At 34.8% G+C, this 21,708-nt stretch overlaps 1 protein-coding gene across 2 annotated transcripts in view; it reads right to left on the reverse strand.

Moving 5' to 3' along the window:
- Nucleotides 1–2,644: 2,644 nt before the first annotated feature.
- The window catches only part of LOC113066926 (dedicator of cytokinesis protein 4-like), a 63,535-nt gene continuing 44,471 nt past the window's right edge, over nt 2,645–21,708 (reverse strand). For both annotated transcript variants that reach the window (XM_026239063.1, XM_026239064.1), the window contains 30 exons: nt 20,712–20,904; nt 19,925–20,049; nt 19,060–19,194; nt 18,855–18,953; nt 18,646–18,740; nt 18,473–18,548; nt 15,635–15,735; nt 15,306–15,364; nt 15,069–15,217; nt 14,648–14,733; nt 13,935–13,961; nt 13,730–13,825; nt 13,595–13,655; nt 13,314–13,407; nt 12,785–12,933; nt 12,373–12,459; nt 11,677–11,781; nt 11,016–11,157; nt 10,394–10,560; nt 10,202–10,288; nt 9,861–10,037; nt 8,119–8,202; nt 7,570–7,689; nt 6,937–7,064; nt 6,575–6,695; nt 4,498–4,579; nt 4,228–4,337; nt 3,565–3,640; nt 3,383–3,444; nt 2,645–3,304 (listed from right to left, as the gene is read on the reverse strand). In XM_026239063.1, coding sequence (XP_026094848.1) covers nt 2,900–3,304; nt 3,383–3,444; nt 3,565–3,640; nt 4,228–4,337; nt 4,498–4,579; nt 6,575–6,695; nt 6,937–7,064; nt 7,570–7,689; nt 8,119–8,202; nt 9,861–10,037; nt 10,202–10,288; nt 10,394–10,560; nt 11,016–11,157; nt 11,677–11,781; nt 12,373–12,459; nt 12,785–12,933; nt 13,314–13,407; nt 13,595–13,655; nt 13,730–13,825; nt 13,935–13,961; nt 14,648–14,733; nt 15,069–15,217; nt 15,306–15,364; nt 15,635–15,735; nt 18,473–18,548; nt 18,646–18,740; nt 18,855–18,953; nt 19,060–19,194; nt 19,925–20,049; nt 20,712–20,904 — 3,498 coding nt within the window. In that variant the 3' untranslated portion in view covers nt 2,645–2,899. The remainder of the gene's footprint in view (nt 3,305–3,382; nt 3,445–3,564; nt 3,641–4,227; nt 4,338–4,497; nt 4,580–6,574; nt 6,696–6,936; nt 7,065–7,569; nt 7,690–8,118; nt 8,203–9,860; nt 10,038–10,201; nt 10,289–10,393; nt 10,561–11,015; nt 11,158–11,676; nt 11,782–12,372; nt 12,460–12,784; nt 12,934–13,313; nt 13,408–13,594; nt 13,656–13,729; nt 13,826–13,934; nt 13,962–14,647; nt 14,734–15,068; nt 15,218–15,305; nt 15,365–15,634; nt 15,736–18,472; nt 18,549–18,645; nt 18,741–18,854; nt 18,954–19,059; nt 19,195–19,924; nt 20,050–20,711; nt 20,905–21,708) is intronic.

Here is a 21,708-nt window from a genome sequence, read left to right on the forward strand (position 1 = left end):
TGAAGTCCTACGACTTGATCATTGGCACTCTATCGAAATTACGAAACACGATTGCCGAAAATTAGCAACTCTCGTAACATGGCAATATGAGAACATAGCTGCAAAGCTGTTAATAAAATAGGTAACAAACAAATCAGTTACGTGCCCATCTGTAAGTATTTTATAATCATTCCAACATTACTTTAATTCCTCAGACTTCAAATGTTTTAAATTGCTAAAATACAGCACTTTGAACTTTGTATTTATCTGCAAAAATACGATACAATAAAATCACAGGGGATATTTTTGCCAAGAATTTTTTTTACCAAGTACAGACCTTTTTAATTGTCTACACATGATTAATAATGTAAACTGATAGCCGAGATTCACAAAGTCTGCTGCGTGTTTTGAAGTTAAACATTGATCAAATATTTATTAAAAGAATTGTGGGTTTTCAAGCTGGCAGTGAAAAAGCTGTTTGTTACTATCAATTTTACGTCAAAATGTGGAAGAGATGTTGCAACACACTCGCATGGGAGATTTTTTACTATTTTACGTTTTGACAAATTGGTGGCTAATTCGTATAAATTTGTTTGATCTCATTTCAACGTTTTCGCAAGATTTGTTTACACCCAGTGACGTTTATGTTTAAGAGTGGACCTTCATGCTTACTTTTTACAAAAATCATGTTTTCGTAAGATTCACTTCGTATGAATTCCAACGAAATCGCCACCTCGTAATATAGTTACGTTTTCCTGTCAGATCCGGACGGTATTTTCTGATCATGTTGGCTCTGTTAGCAAGAAAAATTTATGTTTTAGTGTTTTTAGTATGTTTCCATGATAAAAACTATACCTAAAACAAGAAAATACTTTTTTTTTTATTTTTATGAAAATGCGATGTAATAAAAAAATGTATCACATTTTTTTCGAAGAAAACTAAAAGCCTACTTAATATGAAAGGTAAAACAATATAAGTGAACAGCAATTCCATACAGCATTTCCTAAACTTTGTGTTTATCATCTAAAGCCTAGAGTCCAAATAAGATCCCAAATTGGTTTTCTGACAGTTGTGCGAAAAGTTCTGTCGCATCTAACATTTAAAGGAGAAAAAAACAGATTTGATCTAGCCAATATTGTTTGGAAGTGACTGCGGCGACATAACCTGATTTGGGATCAGGCTGCTGGGAAACGTCATCTCAGAACTAGATGATGTTTGTTTCTATCACTCTCTGCAAACTACAATGGTTATATTGCTTTGTACTACTCATGCCCCATGCAGTCTTGATCTACGTCTCTGCACACAGTTTAAGAAGCACATTTTCGAGCACTAGCAGCCACGCTAACTTCAGTTAAGATTTCCTAACTACTCTCACTGACAAAGTTGTTTATACTGTTTGCATCTTTGGCACAATACTCTGAGACCACACATTTTCAAGACATTGGCACATTTAAACGGTCAGGCAGTTTCGGTAGATACAAGGCTACATTAGAAAAAAAACAAACACTAAGAAATATGTAGCACCTTTTAGCCATTCCAGAAAGTACAAAGCGGTTAAAACGGGACGCAGGTCTAGCTGTACGCCTCGGTTTGTGTAAGACCAAAAAAAAAAAACTGCTGTAGTGTGGAAAGAAAAACTGTACAACACTGGTTTTGTACTTCTATCAAAAATACCTGGCTAGCAATATGTCTCAGAGCACTCTAAATGGGATATGGACCTGCCAGATCTTCAGATTTTGCTGTAAATTACATGCCATTTCAAAGCGTACATAATCTCTTCATGGCTTTTCTAATACATTTCATTTCAAGCCGAAACTGCATTTCAGAAGGACTTCTCAGTTCATCGGTGTAAAACAATTCTGAGCTGCATTTAAGACAGGGTCTAAAGAGCCCATCCATAAAATAGTCACTAAACCACCAAATATGCAGCTTTAAAATGAAAAATAAGGATGATGTACTTCATATCACTTAACAAAAAAAGGAAAGCATTCATCATGGGAGCATTCCGTTTCACTTTCATTTCGATTTTAGAATACAAATGGCTAAATTAAAAATCAAAAGGTATGGAGGACTGAGAGTGACACATAATATTAAATAAACCTTTTGTCAAGAAATTAAAAAAAAAAGGAATAAATCATGAAATGTGTATGTCAATAAATACATAGTCCAAATTCCAATCAATTTACTCATGTATTAACTTGATTTAATAAATTAAAATATTTAAATTGTTTTATGAATTAAATGGGCTATTTGATAAATAAAGACAAATATAAAATATGATAATTTATATATATATATATATATATATATATATATATATATATATATATAAGTAATAAATAAATCAATAAATAAAGCATGAATAAATAAAATAAATAAAATAATATTTTCAAAAGTCTGATGTGTTAATATTTATCTATTTATTGACATTTATTTATTTATTGACACTCTTGTTTAAAATATTGAAATGTGTCAATACATAACTTTTAAATTACATTTTTGTATTGGACTATGATATATTTATTAACATTTATTTATTTCTATATTTATATATATATATATATATATATATATATATATATATATATATATATATATATATATATATATATATATATATATATATATAGTCTAAATAAAGCATGAAATGTGTCAATAAATAAAAAAAATGACTTTCAAACTACATTTTCGCTTTTTTTGTTTTGGACTTTAACATATTTATTGACTTAAAAAAAAAAATACTGACATACATTCTAATAAATGTTTTTAAAGATTTGAAAGAATAATTTATATGCCACTCCCTGTCCTCCACAAAAATGCACCTCCTTGCATTTGAAAACATTGCCAAATATGATACATAACCTACAATTATTTTACAAAAAATGCGACGTAGTCCAAGTCTCCGGTTACCGCTGACGCGCTACAGCTGAGAGACCTTTCTGGGTGTAGGCCGGTGACGGGGCTCTGAATTAATGCGCTGCACGCGGTTCAGCTGGGGTTTGCCGCTCAGACTGGGGTTGTCAGTACTGGGCGGCACTGACAGACTGTGAGGCAGTGGCGTCGCTCGCCGGGGATTGTTCCGTTCGTAGACGCTGTAGGGTGGAGGAGTCTTGCTGCCCCGGCGAATGGGCATGTCTGCGGGGGCGACAGGGGGTAGAGGAGAGTCGGGCGGCGGGAGGTCGATTCCACACGTTTCAGAGACACTGCAGCGGCTGAGGGACGAGATCCCGCTGCTGTAGCTGCCAGAGCGGGCAGGAGAGTGAGACGCCAGGCTCCCCATCGGCAAGCCATCCGTCGGAGAGGGCGTGAGGGGCGGGACCATTGACTGCAGAGCAAGACATAGGGCAAACTTCATTAAGAAACACCAACTATAACAGTGAGTGAATTACCATAAACTACTCACCTTCTGAGGGGAACGGGCAGCTGGCATGGGAGACAGTGACCTCACGTTCTTGCACAGAGATCCTACTCAACACACACACACACACACACACACAGAGAGAGGAACAAAAGGACGTGTCATTGAGCTGTACATAACCGATTCAAGTGTAGCGGCTGTTATCTGACAGCAGGAAGTTGCACTACCTGTCTCAGGTGTGGGGAGATTGGGTTCACAGCGTGGTAATGCTGAATCCACTGGCATTTGGAACGCAATCATTCTCTATAAAAGATATAAACGATGGAAGTCTCAGTGAATCTGTACTGTGGACGCTGACTGATACACATTTAGAGCAAAAAGGGCTTTATTTTATCAATTAGTTGTTTTGATGCAATTTATGGTGAATACTTAATATTTATATTTTAAATTATTATGTATACAATTTACATATAGTAAATTCCACATTAATATATGACAATGAACATTTACATAATTTTATAATTTATATAAAACTATATAAAACTATATATACCACGCATACCAAATATTTGGGGTCAGGATAATTTTTTTAAAATAAAGAAATACTATTATTCAGTAATTATGTTAATATGTTGAAAATTCCATTTCGCATACGTTTTTTTGTGTTACATAAAGAGGGTGGGTGGTTACTTTCTTTTAAAAACTTTTTCAAAAAATATTATGGTCTCTAAATGTGTCTTGGGTTCCTCTATCAATGTAAGTTTATGAGAATTTGAAATATCATAATTAATGCTTGGTGGATAAAAATGAAGCCCCACCCTACATTATTTCCCACTGACTGTTCAGTCTCACATCTAACTGTTCCACGGTGGCGGTGGAACCGCTCTGACCTGTGTGGGGTCCAGCGGGCTGGAGAAAATGCCGCTGCAGAGTCTGTCCCGCGGAGAGAGGCAGGTGTTCTCTCTGGAGTGTTTGTGCTTATCAGACGGCAGTGGAGAAGCTAATGAAAAGGAATAAAGGCACAGAGCGAGACTTGAAAAGATACGAAATAACACGAAATGAAGCAATGCTGCAAAATGATGCCAGTTATGTTGCAGGGTGCTATAAGTACTGCTTGCTTTCAAGTGCCAGATTGCTTATGGTTTATTGAATTCACTCACCTCTATTGCTGGAGGGCGCAGAGCTGTTCACATTGTGTGAGCCAGAGTGATTTGAGCTGAGACTTGAGGTAGATGGACTGGGCTAGAAAAAGACAACAGATATGTATTGGGATTTTAAATTATCATAATATAAATAACAAATGTTAACAGAAAGTTAAAGTTTTCCTTCAAAGTATCTTTGGTGAGGTGAGGTGAGGTGTCCAAGTCACAACATCTAACTACTGGGGTGCCTCAGGGCTCAGTTCTTGGACCACTTCTCTTCTCTGTCTACATGGCATCATTAGGTTCTGTCATTCACAAACATGGCTTTTCATACCACTGCTATGCTGATGACACTCAACTCTACCTCTCATTCCATCCTGATGATCCAAGGGTTGTTATTCGCATCTCAGCTTGTCTAACAGACATTTCTTCCTGGATGATGGACCATCACCTTCAACTCAACCTTATCAAGACAGAACTGCTTGTGATTCCAGCAAACCCATCGTTTCATCACAATTTCATCATCAAGTTAGGCACATCAACCATAACTCCTTCAAAAACAGCTAGAAGCCTTGGAGTTATGATTGATGATCAGCTGACTTTCTCAGACCACATTGCCAAAACTGTCCAATCCTGCAGATTTGCTTTATTCGACTTCAAGAAGATCAAGCCCTTTCTTTGGGAACATGCTGCACAACTCCTTGTTCAAGCTCTTGTTCTGTCCAGGCTGGACTATTGCAATGCCCTCTTAGCAGGTCTTCCAGCCAATTCTATCAAACCTTTACAATTAATTCAGAACGCGGCAGCAAGATACATTTTTAATGAGCCAAAAAGAATACACGTCACACCTCTGTTTATCAATTTGCACTGGCATCCAATAGCTGCTCGCATAAAATTCAAGGCATTGATGTTTGCCTACAAAACTACCACTGGCTCTGCACCCATTTACCTAAATTTGTTACTTCAGACTTATGTGCCCTCTAGAAGCTTGCATTCTGCAAGTGAACATCGCTTGATTGTGCCATCCCAAAGAAGCACAAAGTCACTTTTACGGACTTTTAAATCAAATGTTCCCTTCTGGTGGAATGACCTCCCCAACTCAATCCGAGCCCTTAGCCATCTTCAAGAATTGGCTTAAAACACATCTCTTCCATCTTTATTTGACCCTCTAACTTTAACACTCACTATTCTTATTCTATTCTTTAAAAAAATCTAACTACCTTTCTAATCTTTTTGTATTCAATTTTCTTTTCATTTATTATGCAATTGTATGTGTGTGTGTGTGTGTGTGTAAAGATCTCTAACACTATAGCTTGCTCTATTCTTTTTTATTCTATCAGTTTTTTTTTATTATATTATTTAAAATCCCATGCTATGTGTACTGTATTAACCTAACTGAGACTTGTTATAGCACTTATATATCATTGCTCTTTTTGTTGTTTTTGATTGCTTCCACTGTCCTCATCTGTAAGTCGCTTTGGATAAAAGCGTCTGCTAAATGAATAAATGTAAATGTAAATGTAAAAAGGATATTATGTTATTATATAATAAAATTATAATTATAAAATTATAATTTCAAATTGCTGGGTACTAGTAATTTTTTTGTCTGCTAATTTATTGCAAAATCTATTCAAAATGAAATAATTAATTTAATACATGACATGGTGAGACTACTCAAAAACAAAGATATTTATGCATTCATTAAAAATTCATTATTTTTTTTAAAGAAAAACTTTATATAAATATTAATGTATACACACAAACACACACACACATTTTTACAATTTTTGGGAAAAAAATATATAATGTGAACACTTTCAAGAAAAAAAGAATAAGTTTAAACTGTATATAAATTATCATTAAAAAATAACATGCTATTTATAATCATATAAAATATATAAACAAAATTATAATAAATGTATTATAATTGTATTAAAATAATTATATATATATAAATAAGTGTATTAATAAATAAGTATTAATTATATATAATTAATAAATTAAAGTTAATTGTTGTATTAATCTTAGGGTTAGTTGCATTACCCTTTAGTAACTTATAGTTCCCTAATACTAAGAACATCTTTGAATTTCTCACTTGCATGTTGAAGACCTCATCCGAGCTCTCTGATTGGCCGGTGATGTTGCTCACTTCGTTTGAGGCCTGTGATGACAACGAGGATGAGGAATATCTGTTGACAGCCGGATAGCTGAGAGGACTGAAAGAAAAACGGAGGATAAATTTAGCAAACGTGTGGGTGCATTCAAGCTGCCAATCTGTCAAACCTGATCCAAAACATAAGCAGTCCTAAACAGCATCTACTTGGCCGGGATTTCAATCAAGTTCAACTTCTCAAAACCTTTTTATCTCTGACCTTAAAGCATTTCAGCTTATATTTCAAAAATGCTCAGAAATTATTATTATTATATTTTTTAACATGGCGTTAAGATGACACAAACCTGCGTCTCGCCACTATTCGGCCTCCCTCTGGGCTGATGGCATTAGGTACGGGGGTCCGGCACGTGCGCGGGCTGCCATTCGCAAAATGCAGAGGACTAACTCGCACATAGGCGGGAAACTCTTGTGGCTAAACAAAAACATACCTGCTGTTACCTAACTGTTATAGGAAGTGGTTCATCAAATTGTTTGTTAAAATAAACAGTTTTTTAAAAGGTAATATATTATTTCAATAGTGACACGAAACAAATATAACTTATCAAACAGGTTTCTCAAACATTCATCTACTATAAGTGAAAAAACGTATAGCCCCCCCTCAAACTCTCGCCACTGATTGGGCCACTGTTGCTATGGCAGAATGGTCCGGATTTCTGATTGGCTGTCAGTGTTTATCATCAGCTGGAAAACATTGTTCTTAAAGTGATTCCAATGTTATTCCTATGTGCCATTATCATTATAGTTGTGTGGTGTGTGGAGTAATTAAAACTTTATAGTTATTGTAATGGCCCTCGGTGTGACTGGCACTTACAGTTACATATCAAGTTGGGATATGCATTTTAACATCATAAAAATTTACACAATTCCACTTAAAGAGCTGCGAATATGAATCTATTTATGTGTAAAAGTACACATACTTGAATCCCCAGACTGGAGCGCATTACATGAAACTGGTCGACAAGCTTTTTGTGTAACGGCCTCATGTCCTGTGGGACGAACTTCTCGTGCACCGCTAAACCAAATTCCAGAATATGTGCCTGCAAGAAGTCAGAGAATTGTTTTTAAAATTCTTAGAACAAACTTAATGTTTATTTAAACAAAAAGAAATTATGTTCGAAATTTATATTCTGTGTGAATGTTGGCTTCAAATAGTTTTTACTTATATAATAATAATAAAATAAATTATATTTATTATCTTTAAAAGTATTAGGTTTTGCAACCATCAAAGTTATATAATTTTCTTATTTTTTTTGTAAGTTTTTAAATATATATTTTCTAAAGTCAAACTTATTTTTAACAAACGTAATGAATTGTTAATATCACATATCAAAATATATTTTAGAGACTCTTCATCAGATGTACTAAAGCCATTGTATCAATAGAATTTTGAATATATTTTTTCATAAATGAAGAGAAAAAAAATATGAGTGCCACATCACTGACTCAAATAATAATTGTTTATGTACCTGTTCAAACATCAGTTCCCTAAGACGAGTAATTTTCTCTCCATCCTCTGGATGATTTGCAATGTAATCTTTCGCGAAGAATGCCTGCATGAGAAAGTACATAATGAGACATATCAATCATTTGCATTCAGGCTTATTTCGAAGAAAATAAGAGTTAATAAATAAACTCGCACTGTGTGAAATTCAGCGCACGTCTCACAGCCATTTTTAACGCTGTAAACTAAACTCCTACTCATTTCTTAGAAACTATGATGCAACATGATAAAAACGCTGGGGGAACGTTTCCACTACTCTCGTATGTAACTGACAATATGATCCAGCTTTCATAGCCTGGTGATTATACCTGGAGCCCTGTGCTCTATGGTAAACTCATCTTCTGTGCAGTGAGGTGCATGCTGGGATTCAGGAGGACCCCTGCAGTTAGCTCTTCCCTTTTAATAGAGTTATCTGAAGCTCACGCTCACAGAAGACCAGTGCTCAACATGTTGTTGCTTGGCAACTGTCAGAGATACACGTAGCAAACGGTCCTATGAAGTGTGAGGAAGTGGGCTAGTCATTAAACATCCAGCGAATGCTCTTTTGAGGGTTTCGCTGAAAACAACAGCTAGAAGTCTTTCATCTTACTAAAAGGAAGAAGGTGAAACTGGAGTCAGTGCGCTCAGACCATAAAGGCTATGAGACATCAACAGAGTCAAAACATTTTTGAATAAGATTGGAGATTTTGACTGCCGTATTTCATACAATTTCTTTTTTTTCTTCTTTTTTTTTCTTTTTATAAATGACAGTAAAACTCAGAAGGTGTATATGAAATTCGTCAATGTAGAAACTATTTTCTCATATGTTTAACTTTTTTGTGTAATAATAATTAAATATAACATTTTAATTTGCATTTTTATTCAGTTAATATTGGGGAGTAAATTACAACAGCATCGCCACTAATTGTAAATAGTAGCGCCTAAAATATGAACTAAAATTATAATCAATTATAATTATAATTTTTAAATCACAGATTCCCTACATTTTACACAAGTTATAGTCATTTTTTGAACTGTTGCCATCTGGTTGACGCTACAGAGCATTGAGCACCAGAATGACCAGACACAGGAACAGTTTCTTCCCTCAAGCAATCCATCTCATGAACACTTGATAATGACTGTGGAACACACCACACTATTTATATTTATATACACTACACTTATTTATTTAACACACATACTTAGTGTACACTTAAATTTTTGCACGTAATATACCTGTACATATATAACTGCTTATTGTAATAAACGTGCACATACAATTGTCAATTTGTATATTGTCATTCCTTACCTACTTATTTGTATTTTTTTATTCTTTTATTATGTGTTTCTGTCGCCGTCATTCTGTTTCACTGCAGAGCTTCTATCACGAAAACAAACTCCTCGTATGTGGAATATTAATTTTACATTAGTGATTTTTCACTATTACATCATTTTACATAAATAATACTTCCAATATTTATAAAATAATATCATTATATAGTTAATAGTTCACTAATATGTTTTCCTCAATAGAGTAGCATTGCTGTAGTTGAACTTCTGTATGTTGACGCTACAAACAGCTTTAATATAAAAGCCTAGAGTCTTTCATTTTTTTGTAGTACTCTACATTTCTGATCAAAGCTTTAAGGCAGTGACATAACAAGAACCACAGAGTCCACCTCTAATCTACCAGAAGCAGATTGACCCTGCTCTCCATCAGTCCCGTACCTCCTGGTATCGAGCCAGTCCTCCATTGACCGCGGCGTCGATGACTCCATTCAGGCACATGGTGAGAGGGTTGATGTTCAGCATCTGCCTCATCTGACACTGAGCGATCAGCGTCCTCAACTGCAGCGTCTTATTTTCAATCACCTCGCTGGCGTTCTCCAGGGGACTCATCTCCACCTGTATTGAAAGCACGCTGAAGCTATGATGTCTTTTCATTTCATGACAGTGGCGAAGTGCTTGGAAAAACCTCAGCTTGTACGTGAAAGACAGTTTACATGATTAGTCAAAGGTTGCAGTCTACATGTCAAAATGAGAAAAAAAATATTTAAGTTATGACTCACCAGTTCTCTTTTCTCGACCTCAAACCAGCGAGAGATTCCAGGTAAACTCTGAGCGAGGGTCAGTGTGGTCCGCTCAACCCACAGGCTCTACAACACAACATGAACATCACAAAATGCAATCATTTCAGCATCTTGGTGCACAAGATATTTTTAAATGAAAACACCCACACAGAGAGAGTAAGTCTACAACACCTTAAACTCGTTCTCTTTGTCTTTGGTGCCCTTGTGGAAAGGCCTGTCGTAGCGAAACCTCCAAATATGGTTGACTTTGTAGAAGCTCTTGATGTTGTTAGGCACTCCGTCTCTCTGCAGGACGTCCTGGTTTTCAGGGACAGGGCAAACGGCATAGATCTGTAGATCTGAATCGTGAACAGTTAAGGGACGTACTGTACAAAGCACATTCAGTCACTTCACAACAATAAACAGAAAGATAATCTCGTTTTCTCATTTGTCTCAAATAAATCTCATAGTTACCTCATTTGCTTTTCTTTTTTTATTTGATTCAGGATAAAACATCTGAGACAAAGGTGATGCTTATAAATTAAACATAACTGATACTTAAGTCTCAGTAAAACTGTAAAAGAGCTTCATCTGAGAGAAGTATGAGCTACTCATGAACTTATGCCACAGATGCACTTAACTATCAGCCCATTGGTCACAGAGCAGATGATTTGAAGGTCTCCAGAAATTAAAAACACAATTTTAATCAAAACTATTTTGACTTTTTGATTTGTGACTTTCATAATGAACAAAAGAAAAATGTTAATGTAAACAAAGAACAAATCAAATCCTCAACCAATGTGTTGAAGGATACACTGCGCGTCTGCTTGGTGGATGGTCTGGTCGGGGGGGTTGGCGTGCTGCATTGCGATGGCATGAGGAAACTCGCTGAGCATCCGCTGCTGAAAGGCCTCCAGACGCTCGTAATCGTTCCCTCGACACACAAACTCTTTATTCTGACCGCCGGCACACACAGACAGAAGTCATGAGGAAAGTAGAAGACACTGGACACAATAATGACTGTTTGAGGGACTAAATGAGAATAGAGGAAATCTTTCATAAGTCCAAATTCATTCTCATTTTCCCCTCCTTTCCCGTTACAATCATCCATCCATTGTATTATGGTGTGAAAATGAAGAATAGCAAACCCGAATAGCTCAATTAAAAAGCAAATGTTGCAGAAATGTTCCAAATTGTAGATGTTTCTGGAAGGAAAGTGCCCCCTAGAGGACAAGATGTTGAATTACATGATAACGTTTAAACTGAATAAGTTATATGCCACGGTTAACCCAAATTTGAAAACTCTAAATACAAAAACAATGGATGAATAAGAAGGAGATATTGGTAAAATATTTACATAATGTAATCAGCTTTTATTATATTATATTATATTATAATACATCAATAATGTTTTGTTATAAATAATATGTATACAAACATATATATATAATATGAATATGCTTGAAGAATTGCACCCTTAAAAAGAAGGGGAACTTCTTTCCGTAGAAGCCGACTCTGAAGAACTCGGGCTCGAGCCGCTGCTGGTTCATTATCTTGTCGTAGAAAGAGGCTTCCATCATCTATCAAACAAGCAAATAAAACCCACCACTGAGCACAATGTAACACAAACAGCTGTTATTATGACAAATTACTGACACAATCTGTGAAGCAATCGACGCTGTTAAAAAATAAACAATTACAATTGGGGAGATTCAGTTTAACAGTTAAAGCCGAATGCCTCATTAGGATAATAATTGTCTATAAGTGTAATGAACATAATAACAACTCGATTCAGTTCAAATAAGAGCTTTATTTATAGCTACTGGGTGTTTAAACTGCAAAACTCAGTGCGCAGAAATTGTTAGAGTAAATAAACACTGTAAAAAAAAAAAAAAAAAAAACAATAATATATATATATATAAAATTAATTTTATTAATTATTAATAATTAATTTTATTAATTTAATTTATTAATTTATATATATTTTAATTGATTATTTCATTAATATACACACACATACATATATATATATATATAGAAAGAGAGAGAGATATTTTGTGTGTGTGTGTATTTAATAAATTAATACCAAAAATATAAATTATTTAAAAAATTAAGTAAATAAATATATACATGCCCACATACTGCATGGTCCATAAAGAGGAAATACATACCCTCATTTTGCTGAGGTTCCTGTAATCATAATATGCTTCGTACTGATTGGCCAGCTCTCGACACAGTATGATGCAGTTTTCCCAGCACTAGAATGAACAGTTCAGTTTTTAAAGACTAAAATAACAGGAATATTATTTCACACAAACAAGTACCCCTTCTCTAATCAAAACAGTTGAGGTATTGCAGCAATAGGTTACAGCCAAAAGATGGCAGTATGTAGGAAGAAAACAGCATCTGGTATGTTGTCCATGTTCACACTGTGTCACCGATGATCACAATAGCTGGAAATCAGCCACTTGAGATTGAACACGAAAGGTTTTCCTCCAGTCATGTTGCCACTGCAAATCTCTGTCAGTCTGACTGGCTTTTAAAATGAGATCAAATGCATCCTAAAACACGAGAAGGACTCACTTTCCCTCTGTCGAAATTGTGTACGATGGTGAGATGGAGGCATTCTTTCCTCTGCCATTCGCTCTGCATGGGGTACGTGAGGAACTCTCGGAGAGGCCTTTCGGTCCACTCCAAAAGCTCATCGTACAGCAGGAGGGTGTACGACGCCTCTGCAACACAGACACAAAGATCAAACAAAGTTTCGTTAGGATCTAATCGTTTATAATAGAAAATAATAATATAATTCTAAAATATTTATTGTTATTGTAAAATCCTATTATTTAAAAATGATAAATTATAAGTTAACATTTAAAATGGATATTTAATTTAATATTAATATATTATTAAAATGAACATTAAAAACAATTCAAATCGATTACATTTAGCATTATTTAAAAATATATATTTATTATACAAAAAAATGAATTGGTGCGGAAATTATTAGCCACATATTTTGATAAAAAGCAGGCTACAGTACAAAATTAACAATCAAGTATACTGCCAAACGAAGATGATACAGGTCAACACGCATATGTTTCGGCCTTATTACCAGTGTAATTTTGTGCCTTCAGGTGCAGCTCATAGAGCTTGTGAATATAACGGATGTACATCTCTTCTTTATTCAACTCAGTTTTGTAGAAGTTCTGAAATGAACAGGACAATGTGAGCAGATGATGGGGTTTTTTCCTATAGTTTGCCTTAATGAACAAAATAAACAAATAATAATAATAAAAGGATAAAAGAGTCAGATTTTTCAGTCTTAAAATACGTTCCCTGATCTACATGAAATAAATTACACAAATCCCAATGTCAGTGATATCCAAAACTAACCAGAAGGTTGACTGTACATCCCATTGTTTTCCCATCAACCTCGCCGATCTTCATGCAGTCCCTGTGAGGAAAAGGTGAAGAATATGAAGAACACTGTACGCGGTGTGTGTGTGGATGGGAGTGTGTCTGCGTCACCTGTAATCTAGCAATCGCTCCATTAGCCGTGTGACGGTAGCGATGTGGGAAACGCCACTTTCCCTCCAGGTCTCCCTCTCAATCTTCTTCAGGAGACTAAATCACAGGCATATTCGGATTTATTACAGGAAATGATTAAAACAGCAATAAATACATCGTCAAATTGAAGTACTTTACATTTCTTAGTATGTAATGAGGGTCTTACCTCGGATATGGACCAAACAGTGGAATTCTGGTGCAGAAAAATAGAAAAACATTTTTAATGTTGTGTTATTATTAAAAAAAACATAATTCTTATTTTGAAGTATTTAGTTTATTTAGCTTGTAAAATGTATTTTTTTATTCATACACTATTACAAAAAAATTTAGGGTTATTTAAAATGCTTTTGAAAAAATTCGCCATTCACACCAATGCTGCATTTAATTTACGAAATATTATTCCAACTTAAAATAACAGTTTTCTATTTTAACATATTTTCAAATGCAGTCAAGTCCCGTGAAGCTGTGTGTTCAGTGTCACATGATCCTCCAGAAATCATTCTAATATGCTGATTTGCTTAAGAAACATTTCTTATTATTATCAGTGTTGAAAACAGCTCTGCTGCTTAATATTTTTGTGGGAACCATGATACATTTTTTTCAGGATTCTTTGATTTATAGGAAGCAAAAAAAAAAAAAATAAGCAGCATTTATTTGAAATCTTTTGTAACATTAAATATCTTTACTGTAACTTTTTATCAATTGAGTCCTTGCGGACAAAGTATTAAGTTCTTTCATGAAAAATACTGGCCTCAAACTTCTGAACAATAGCACAGAGTATTTTATATTCATATTTCATTTACAGTACATACAGTTTGAAGCACACATTTCTCACTGCAGCTACAAAACATTATGATTTAGGATAGACTTAGGACTCACATGTTGTTAAAAAGCTCTCTGTATGTCTCATCTCCTTTTCCCTCTGACATCAGGCCATCCAGTTTGTCTATTAGTTTGGCCTCCACCTTTAAAAGAAAATCCTCAAAATGTCAGTTTTCATTCATACAGCATGTTTTTAAATCCTCTTATGATGTTGGACCAAAAACATCATCATATTTCATAAATAATTTAATAAATAAATAATATATCCGTTGTAGTTTTGCATGAGTAGCTCACAACCCTGCTGACAATCTTGTTTAAATGATGATTCCATTCCAAAGCGACATGATCTTGGTAAACGAGCTCAGTTTCCTCTCATCCACATCGTTTTACTCTGACGCCCTCACATAATTTACTATGACATGAACATCACGCTGCTCTTGCATGTTGAAACGTGTTTATGTCACTGCGATTTCAGCACCTGTTTGAAGCTGCCGCTGCGTTGCTGTTCGCAGTCCATCATGTCGTGGAAAATGGGGATGAGGACGTTCCGCAGGTCCATCTGTGGCACCAGAGTCACCTCCATGAACGGACCAATCAGGGTAGGAATGAGATTTAACTTATAGTCACCTGGGAGACAACACCATACATTGCTTTTATATGCGGCGGTCATGTGTCTCCATAAGTGCTCAGTGCAGATTTGTGAAAGTGAATGTACCCAAATGCTGCCACATGCTGAAAATCTCACAGCCAATCATCACTCTCATGTCACCGTACCTTTAAAAATACAAAAAAAATAATCATATAAAATCTGCAGCTATAGAAAAGGATATTGTGGTAATATAGCAATGGTTTTCTCATGGTGCAATTTGCATAATGATCACAGTGTAAAACTACAAGTATCCAATATACAATAAATCGCTAAACCTGCTGCTACTAATAGTGTCTCATTACACAGAATGTGTTATTTTACATCATGAAATCTTTCAATCTCACTCCCGGTGGGATTCTGATCATATAAAGGAAAAGAACAGGAAGGGGTCTCACTTCTCCAATACTTTTTTCCTCTTGGAGGGCGGGAACATTTCCAGTTGGAGGCAGGGCTGGTTGATGAATATTATACAGAGATAAAAATAGGACTCCCATACCTACAGATAAAAAGAGAGCTAATTAAGATGCTGACGATGATTTTCTGCCTTGCAGCCACACGTTTCACATGCTCCTAGGATGCTCTAGGAGACACAGAAAAAAAATACATTTCTCCTATGCAGTCATTTTTATTTGTATTTATTTATTTTTGTTATGTTGTTATATGTTATGTTACATGTTATTTGTTGTTTTATGTTGTGTTATTTTTTACATTATGTGTTTGTTTTATGTTGTTATGTGCTATATGTTATTTTATGTGTTATATGTTATGTGTTATATGTTATGTTATGTGTTATATATTATGCTGTATATTAATAATATATATTATTGGGGGAGAAGAGCCTATCGAGGGAAAGATGAATGCGGCCAAGTACAGGGATATCCTGGATAAAAACCTTCTCCAGAGTGCTCAGGACCTCAGACTGGGCCGAAGGTTCACCTTCCAACAAGATAATGACCCTAAGCACACAGCTAAAATAATGGAGTGGCTCCACAACAACTCCGTGACTGTTCTTGAATGGCCCGGCCAGAGCCCTGACTTAAACCCAATTGAGCATCTCTGGAGAGACCTGAAAATGGCTTTCCACCAAAGTTTACCATCCATCCTAATAGAACTAGAGAGGATCTGCAAGGAGGAATGGCAGAGGATCCCCAAATCCAGGTGTGAAAAACTTGTTGCATCTTTCCCAAAAAGACTCATAACTGTATTAGATCAAAAGGGTGCTTCTACTAAATACTGAGCAAAGGGTCTGAATACTTAGGACCATGTGATATTTCAGTTTTTCTTTTTTAATAAATGTGCAAAAATGTCAACCATTCTGTGTTTTTCTGTCAACATGGGGTGCTGTGTGTACATTAATGAGGGAAAAAAAAGATCTTAAATGATTTTAGCAAATGGCTACAATATAATAAAGAGTGCTAAATTTAAGGGGGTCTGAATACTTTCCGTACCCACTGTATGTTGTGTTATGCTATGTGTTATATGCTGTGTTATATGTTGTGTTGTGTTATGTGTTATATGTTTTGTGTTATATGTTTTGTGTTATATGCTGTGTTATATGTTATGTGTTATATGTTATGTGTTATATGCTGTGTTATATGTTATGTGTTATATGTTATGTGTTATATGCTGTGTTATATGTTATGTGTTATATGTTATGTGTTATATGTTATGTGCTATATGTTTTGTGTTATATGCTGTGTTATATGTTATGTGTTATATGTTATGTGTTATATGTTATGTGTTATATGTTATGTGTTATGTGTTATGTGTTATGTGTTATATGTTATGTGTTATATGTTTTGTGTTATATGTTTTGTGTTATATGTTATGTGTTATATGTTATGTGTTATATGTTTTGTGTTATATGCTGTGTTATATGTTATGTGTTATATTTTATGTGTTATATGTTATGTGTTATATGTTGTGTTGTGTTATGTGTTATATGCTATGTTGCGTTATGTGTTATATGTTATGTGTTATATGCTGTGTTATATGTTATGTGTTATATGTTATGTGTTATATGCTGTGTTATATGTTATGTGTTATATGTTATGTGTTATGTGTTATATGTTTTGTGTTATATGCTGTGTTATATGTTATGTGTTATATGTTATGTGTTATATGTTTTGTGTTATATGTTTTGTGTTATATGTTTTGTGTTATATGTTATGTGTTATATGTTATGTGTTATATGTTATGTGTTATATGTTATATGTTTTGTGTTATATGCTGTGTTATATGTTATGTGTTATGTGTTATATGTTGTGTTGTGTTATGTGTTATATGCTATGTTGCGTTATGTGTTATATGTTATGTGTTATATGCTGTGTTATATGTTATGTGTTATATGTTATGTGTTATATGCTGTGTTATATGTTATGTGTTATATGCTGTGTTATATGTTATGTGTTATATGTTATGTGTTATATGCTGTGTTATATGCTGTGTGTTATATGTTATGTGTTATATGTTATGTGTTATATGTTATGTGTTATATGTTATGTGTTATATGTTATGTGTTATATGTTATGTGTTATATGTTATGTGTTATATGTTATGTGTTATATGTTATGTGTTATATGTTATGTGTTATATGTTATGTGTTATATGTTATGTGTTATATGTTATGTGTTATATGTTATGTGTTATGTGTTATATGTTATGTGTTATATGTTATATGTAAGTTATATGTTATGTTTACATTTGAGATCATGGCTCTTAGAAGTTCTGCAATCACACATACTCAGTGTACTAAAGACTTCTGAATATATTAGCATATTCAATGAAACAGTAAAAGTGATTAGCATTTAGTGAATTTCATGCAGCATTTTTCTCTATAATGTGCAGATGCTTCACATACTTCATTATATTTACTGTAAGCAAATTTAATTTGTGACCTTTGGATGTTAGCAACAGCCTGGTCATGGGTTCGATTCACAAATGTTTTTTGAAAGAAGCCAGGGGTGCATATATTTTATCAAAAATAGAATAAAAATTGTAAAATGTTAATAATAATTGTATTATTATTATTATTTTTAAAGCTATTATGATGACACACAGTTGTGCTACTTAACAATTGTAATAACTTTTCTCAGGAATATTTGATGAACAGAAGAACAGCTTTAATTTGAAACAGAAATATTTGAGACCATTTCACTTTTTACCAGTCTAAAGAATAAAAGTATTCATTTCTTAAAAAAAACTTTTGAACAGTAGTAAATGTAAAATCTTACCTTGAAGTCAAATTTCTCATTAAGGAAATGGTTGCGCAGGGTATCAGAGAGATACAAGATGGTGGTTATGATGACGCTGAACACAAACAAACAGAAACATCAAGCAATAAAACATTTCTATGGCTGAATGAGATTATATATGAACAATTTCTGGTTTCGTTTTCCACACTTACTTATTAGCGACCAGTCTCATGACAGTCCAGTCTTTCGGAAACATATCGAGTCGGATAAGTATTCTGAAGACAGTGAATAACTGCAGGAGGAAACTCTGGAAGTATAATTCAGAGATTGTACAGTTAGACAGCAGTCACTATTATCCAAGCAGGATAAGCTAGTTAAACAGCTGCAATGCACTCTGGTAATGCTTATTAAACGCTCTCACTGTTAGCTCTTCTTTAGTGGGAAATCTGCTGAGAAGCTGCTGGTATTCTTTATCTTTCAACTGCTGCAGTAATGTGAGCAAACAGGCAACAAATTCACCCTGAAACACACACACACACACACACACGTCTGATTTATAATTCGATTTACGGAAATACTGTCCCTGAAGTAAAATATCAAAGGTCATTAGAAAAGGCCACACGCACAGTAACATCCTGGTACTGCAGGCGCAGCGAGTTGGCGGCAGGCTGAGGCCGGTTGGTCACTTCCAGTATAGTTCTGAGTAACACTCCAGACAGACTCTCCATGACCAGATTCACCTCCTCAGACACACCACACTCCTGCAGAGGCATGAACAGACTTTCTTTGATTTGATTTGATTTTATTAAAATGGATAAATACATCTTTTTAGCACCCTTTCTTTTTATATTTCATATATTATAAATATGTGTTGATCAAATTAAATTACAATTAATCACATATATAAATATTTACTAAGAAAAGCCCCATTATATTACTGTGGTAAAGGAGAAAATATTGACTAAACATCAATTTCAGGTTAAAAATATTTCAATGCACCAAATTCCCTTACTGCTAAATTTAAATACAGGTCAGAAAGTTTTTTCTTATTTGGTTACATAATTAATTAATATAACAAATGTAATTTAATTTTGTAAATCTATAAAATCAGAAAGTAAAATATGTACCACAACTCACCAGCCATTTTAATGAGGAACAGGAAAATGTGTATAAATTGTTTAAAAAATATTTACAATATTCTGCTTGCAAATTCCCTTACTATGAAAATGTACATGCATGTCACAATGAAATGTAATTTTTTTTCACAAACTTATTTTTAGAAAATTATACTTTCTAGATAAATGAATGAGCCCTTAATCAAAGATATTCAATATAATTTTACATTTTTATTTACAAAAGCAGCAACTAATATAGGTGCCAAATCTCACCAGTAATTCTAATCGTGGAAAAAAATAATTAAGAAAAAGGACGAGAGCTACAAACGAAGCGATAAATAGAGTAAATGAAGAAAATGAAGTAAGTAAGACTGACCGTGGCTGGTGTGTTAAGCGTCAGCATGCTGGTGAGGATATTGGCACACAGCACCAGCTCCCTCTGCTCCTGCAGGTGTGTGTGCAGCAGACGCAGCACTACAGGTAACAGCACACACCTCGACTCTGACAACACACAATTTTTTTTGAGCAATTTAAAGACCTTTTAGATTAACTGTGTCTTTCTGTTGAGAAATCTTTACCAATATTAATAAATAAAATACAAGAATAACTTAAACGGACTGGAGTAGGTTTGCTTGATTAACCATTAAGTTTTTAGAAGAATCATGTTAAAATGCCAGTATCAAATATGATACAATCATTGAGGAAAGTTTTTTAATTCATCTCTCAATCATCATGGTATTGCATATAGCATTAAGTTTCGCCTCCTCAATTAAAACTACAGAGCTTTGATTATAAAACTGAGCATTTAAATACTATCTTTATTCATTATATTACATTATCAGGAGATACTGAGTGACAACTGATATTTATACGCATTTCATTTTAGTCTGTTATACTGTTAAAAAGTGTACTTTTCAGCCACATACTTCTTAGACCTTCCAAATTCTCCTATATCATACTATATGAGCTATAAAAACCTGTCATCAATTATAATACAAAACTTTGACTTTTTTTTTGTATACTATTTATTTCATATATCAGGCTTAAACAGTATATATACACAGTGGAGAATTTAGATGCTCTCTAATAAACCTAGACTTGATTTTTCTGTGCTTTCAGCATTAATTGTTAATTTTTAACTACTTGAAAACAGAAAACTTTACCTGGGTTGATGTAAAGAGGACTCTCCACGGTCTTGGCCATGCACTGGAGTTTGACGGCCTGTAGAGGGCAGTCCGTGTGCGCGAGGGCAGGCAGGCTGCACAGCGTGTCACGGGCCAGATTTGCCACCTCTCTCATGCTGAAGATCTTTAGCAGCTCGCAGGACACAGTCGGGAACGATCTCAGGAACACGGCCTGCGAAAACGCCAATAAACAAGTTACTTAAATCCGAAAACACCCGATTAGTTGGTTTCTAAGACAGTACGGCTGCAGTATGTGTGTATTTTGTGCATTTGTGTCACTATCATCTTCCTATCATTTAGTGGGGAAATGTTCCTCTGGCCCAGCAGGGGATGTCAAACAACAGATGTAAGCAAAGGAACAAAAATCGTGGTGACATGAATCTGGCGCAGCTCCAGTCGCCTGCATGTGCTTCGGATTATGGCGTGGTGTCCAATGACGCTTTGTTTTCTTGGCCGTGTTAATTGAAATCTGCTCTCCTGCTGGGCCGTCATAACAAGAACAGACCTGTGTGAGAGTGCAGTGCGAGTGAATGTGTGAATGTGTGCACATGTCCCCAACGAAAGAACGGGAGCGAGTGTCTCTGCCCGTCTGACACACATGGCTCAGCTGACTCTGAACTCGGCGGGCCGTGACAGTGTGTGGCGGGCTTCCCGCGCACTCAGCGTGTCTCTCTGTTTGTGTTTATCAAGACTGGCTCAACTCTCCATGGGCTGACTGAGCTTTGAACACTGATATGCTATTAGAACAAATCTGGGCAGGACTGAAAACGAAGTACTGGATTCAATAAATGCTCATAGTGTATGCATTTGTTTTGCTATAATTGAGTGGAATATTTCTGGAAATGTCCTCACAAGTATAGTTAAACTGAATGGTGCAGATTTGTAAAACGGTGCCGATATGGGTAAAATAATGTCCTAATCCAGTTTTTCTTGACACATTTTAAGTTCTAATCAAAATCTATGTGACATTTTGTTT

The sequence above is a fragment of the Carassius auratus genome, chromosome 50, assembly GCF_003368295.1.
Source record: "Carassius auratus strain Wakin chromosome 50, ASM336829v1, whole genome shotgun sequence".
Lineage (NCBI taxonomy): Eukaryota > Metazoa > Chordata > Actinopteri > Cypriniformes > Cyprinidae > Carassius > Carassius auratus.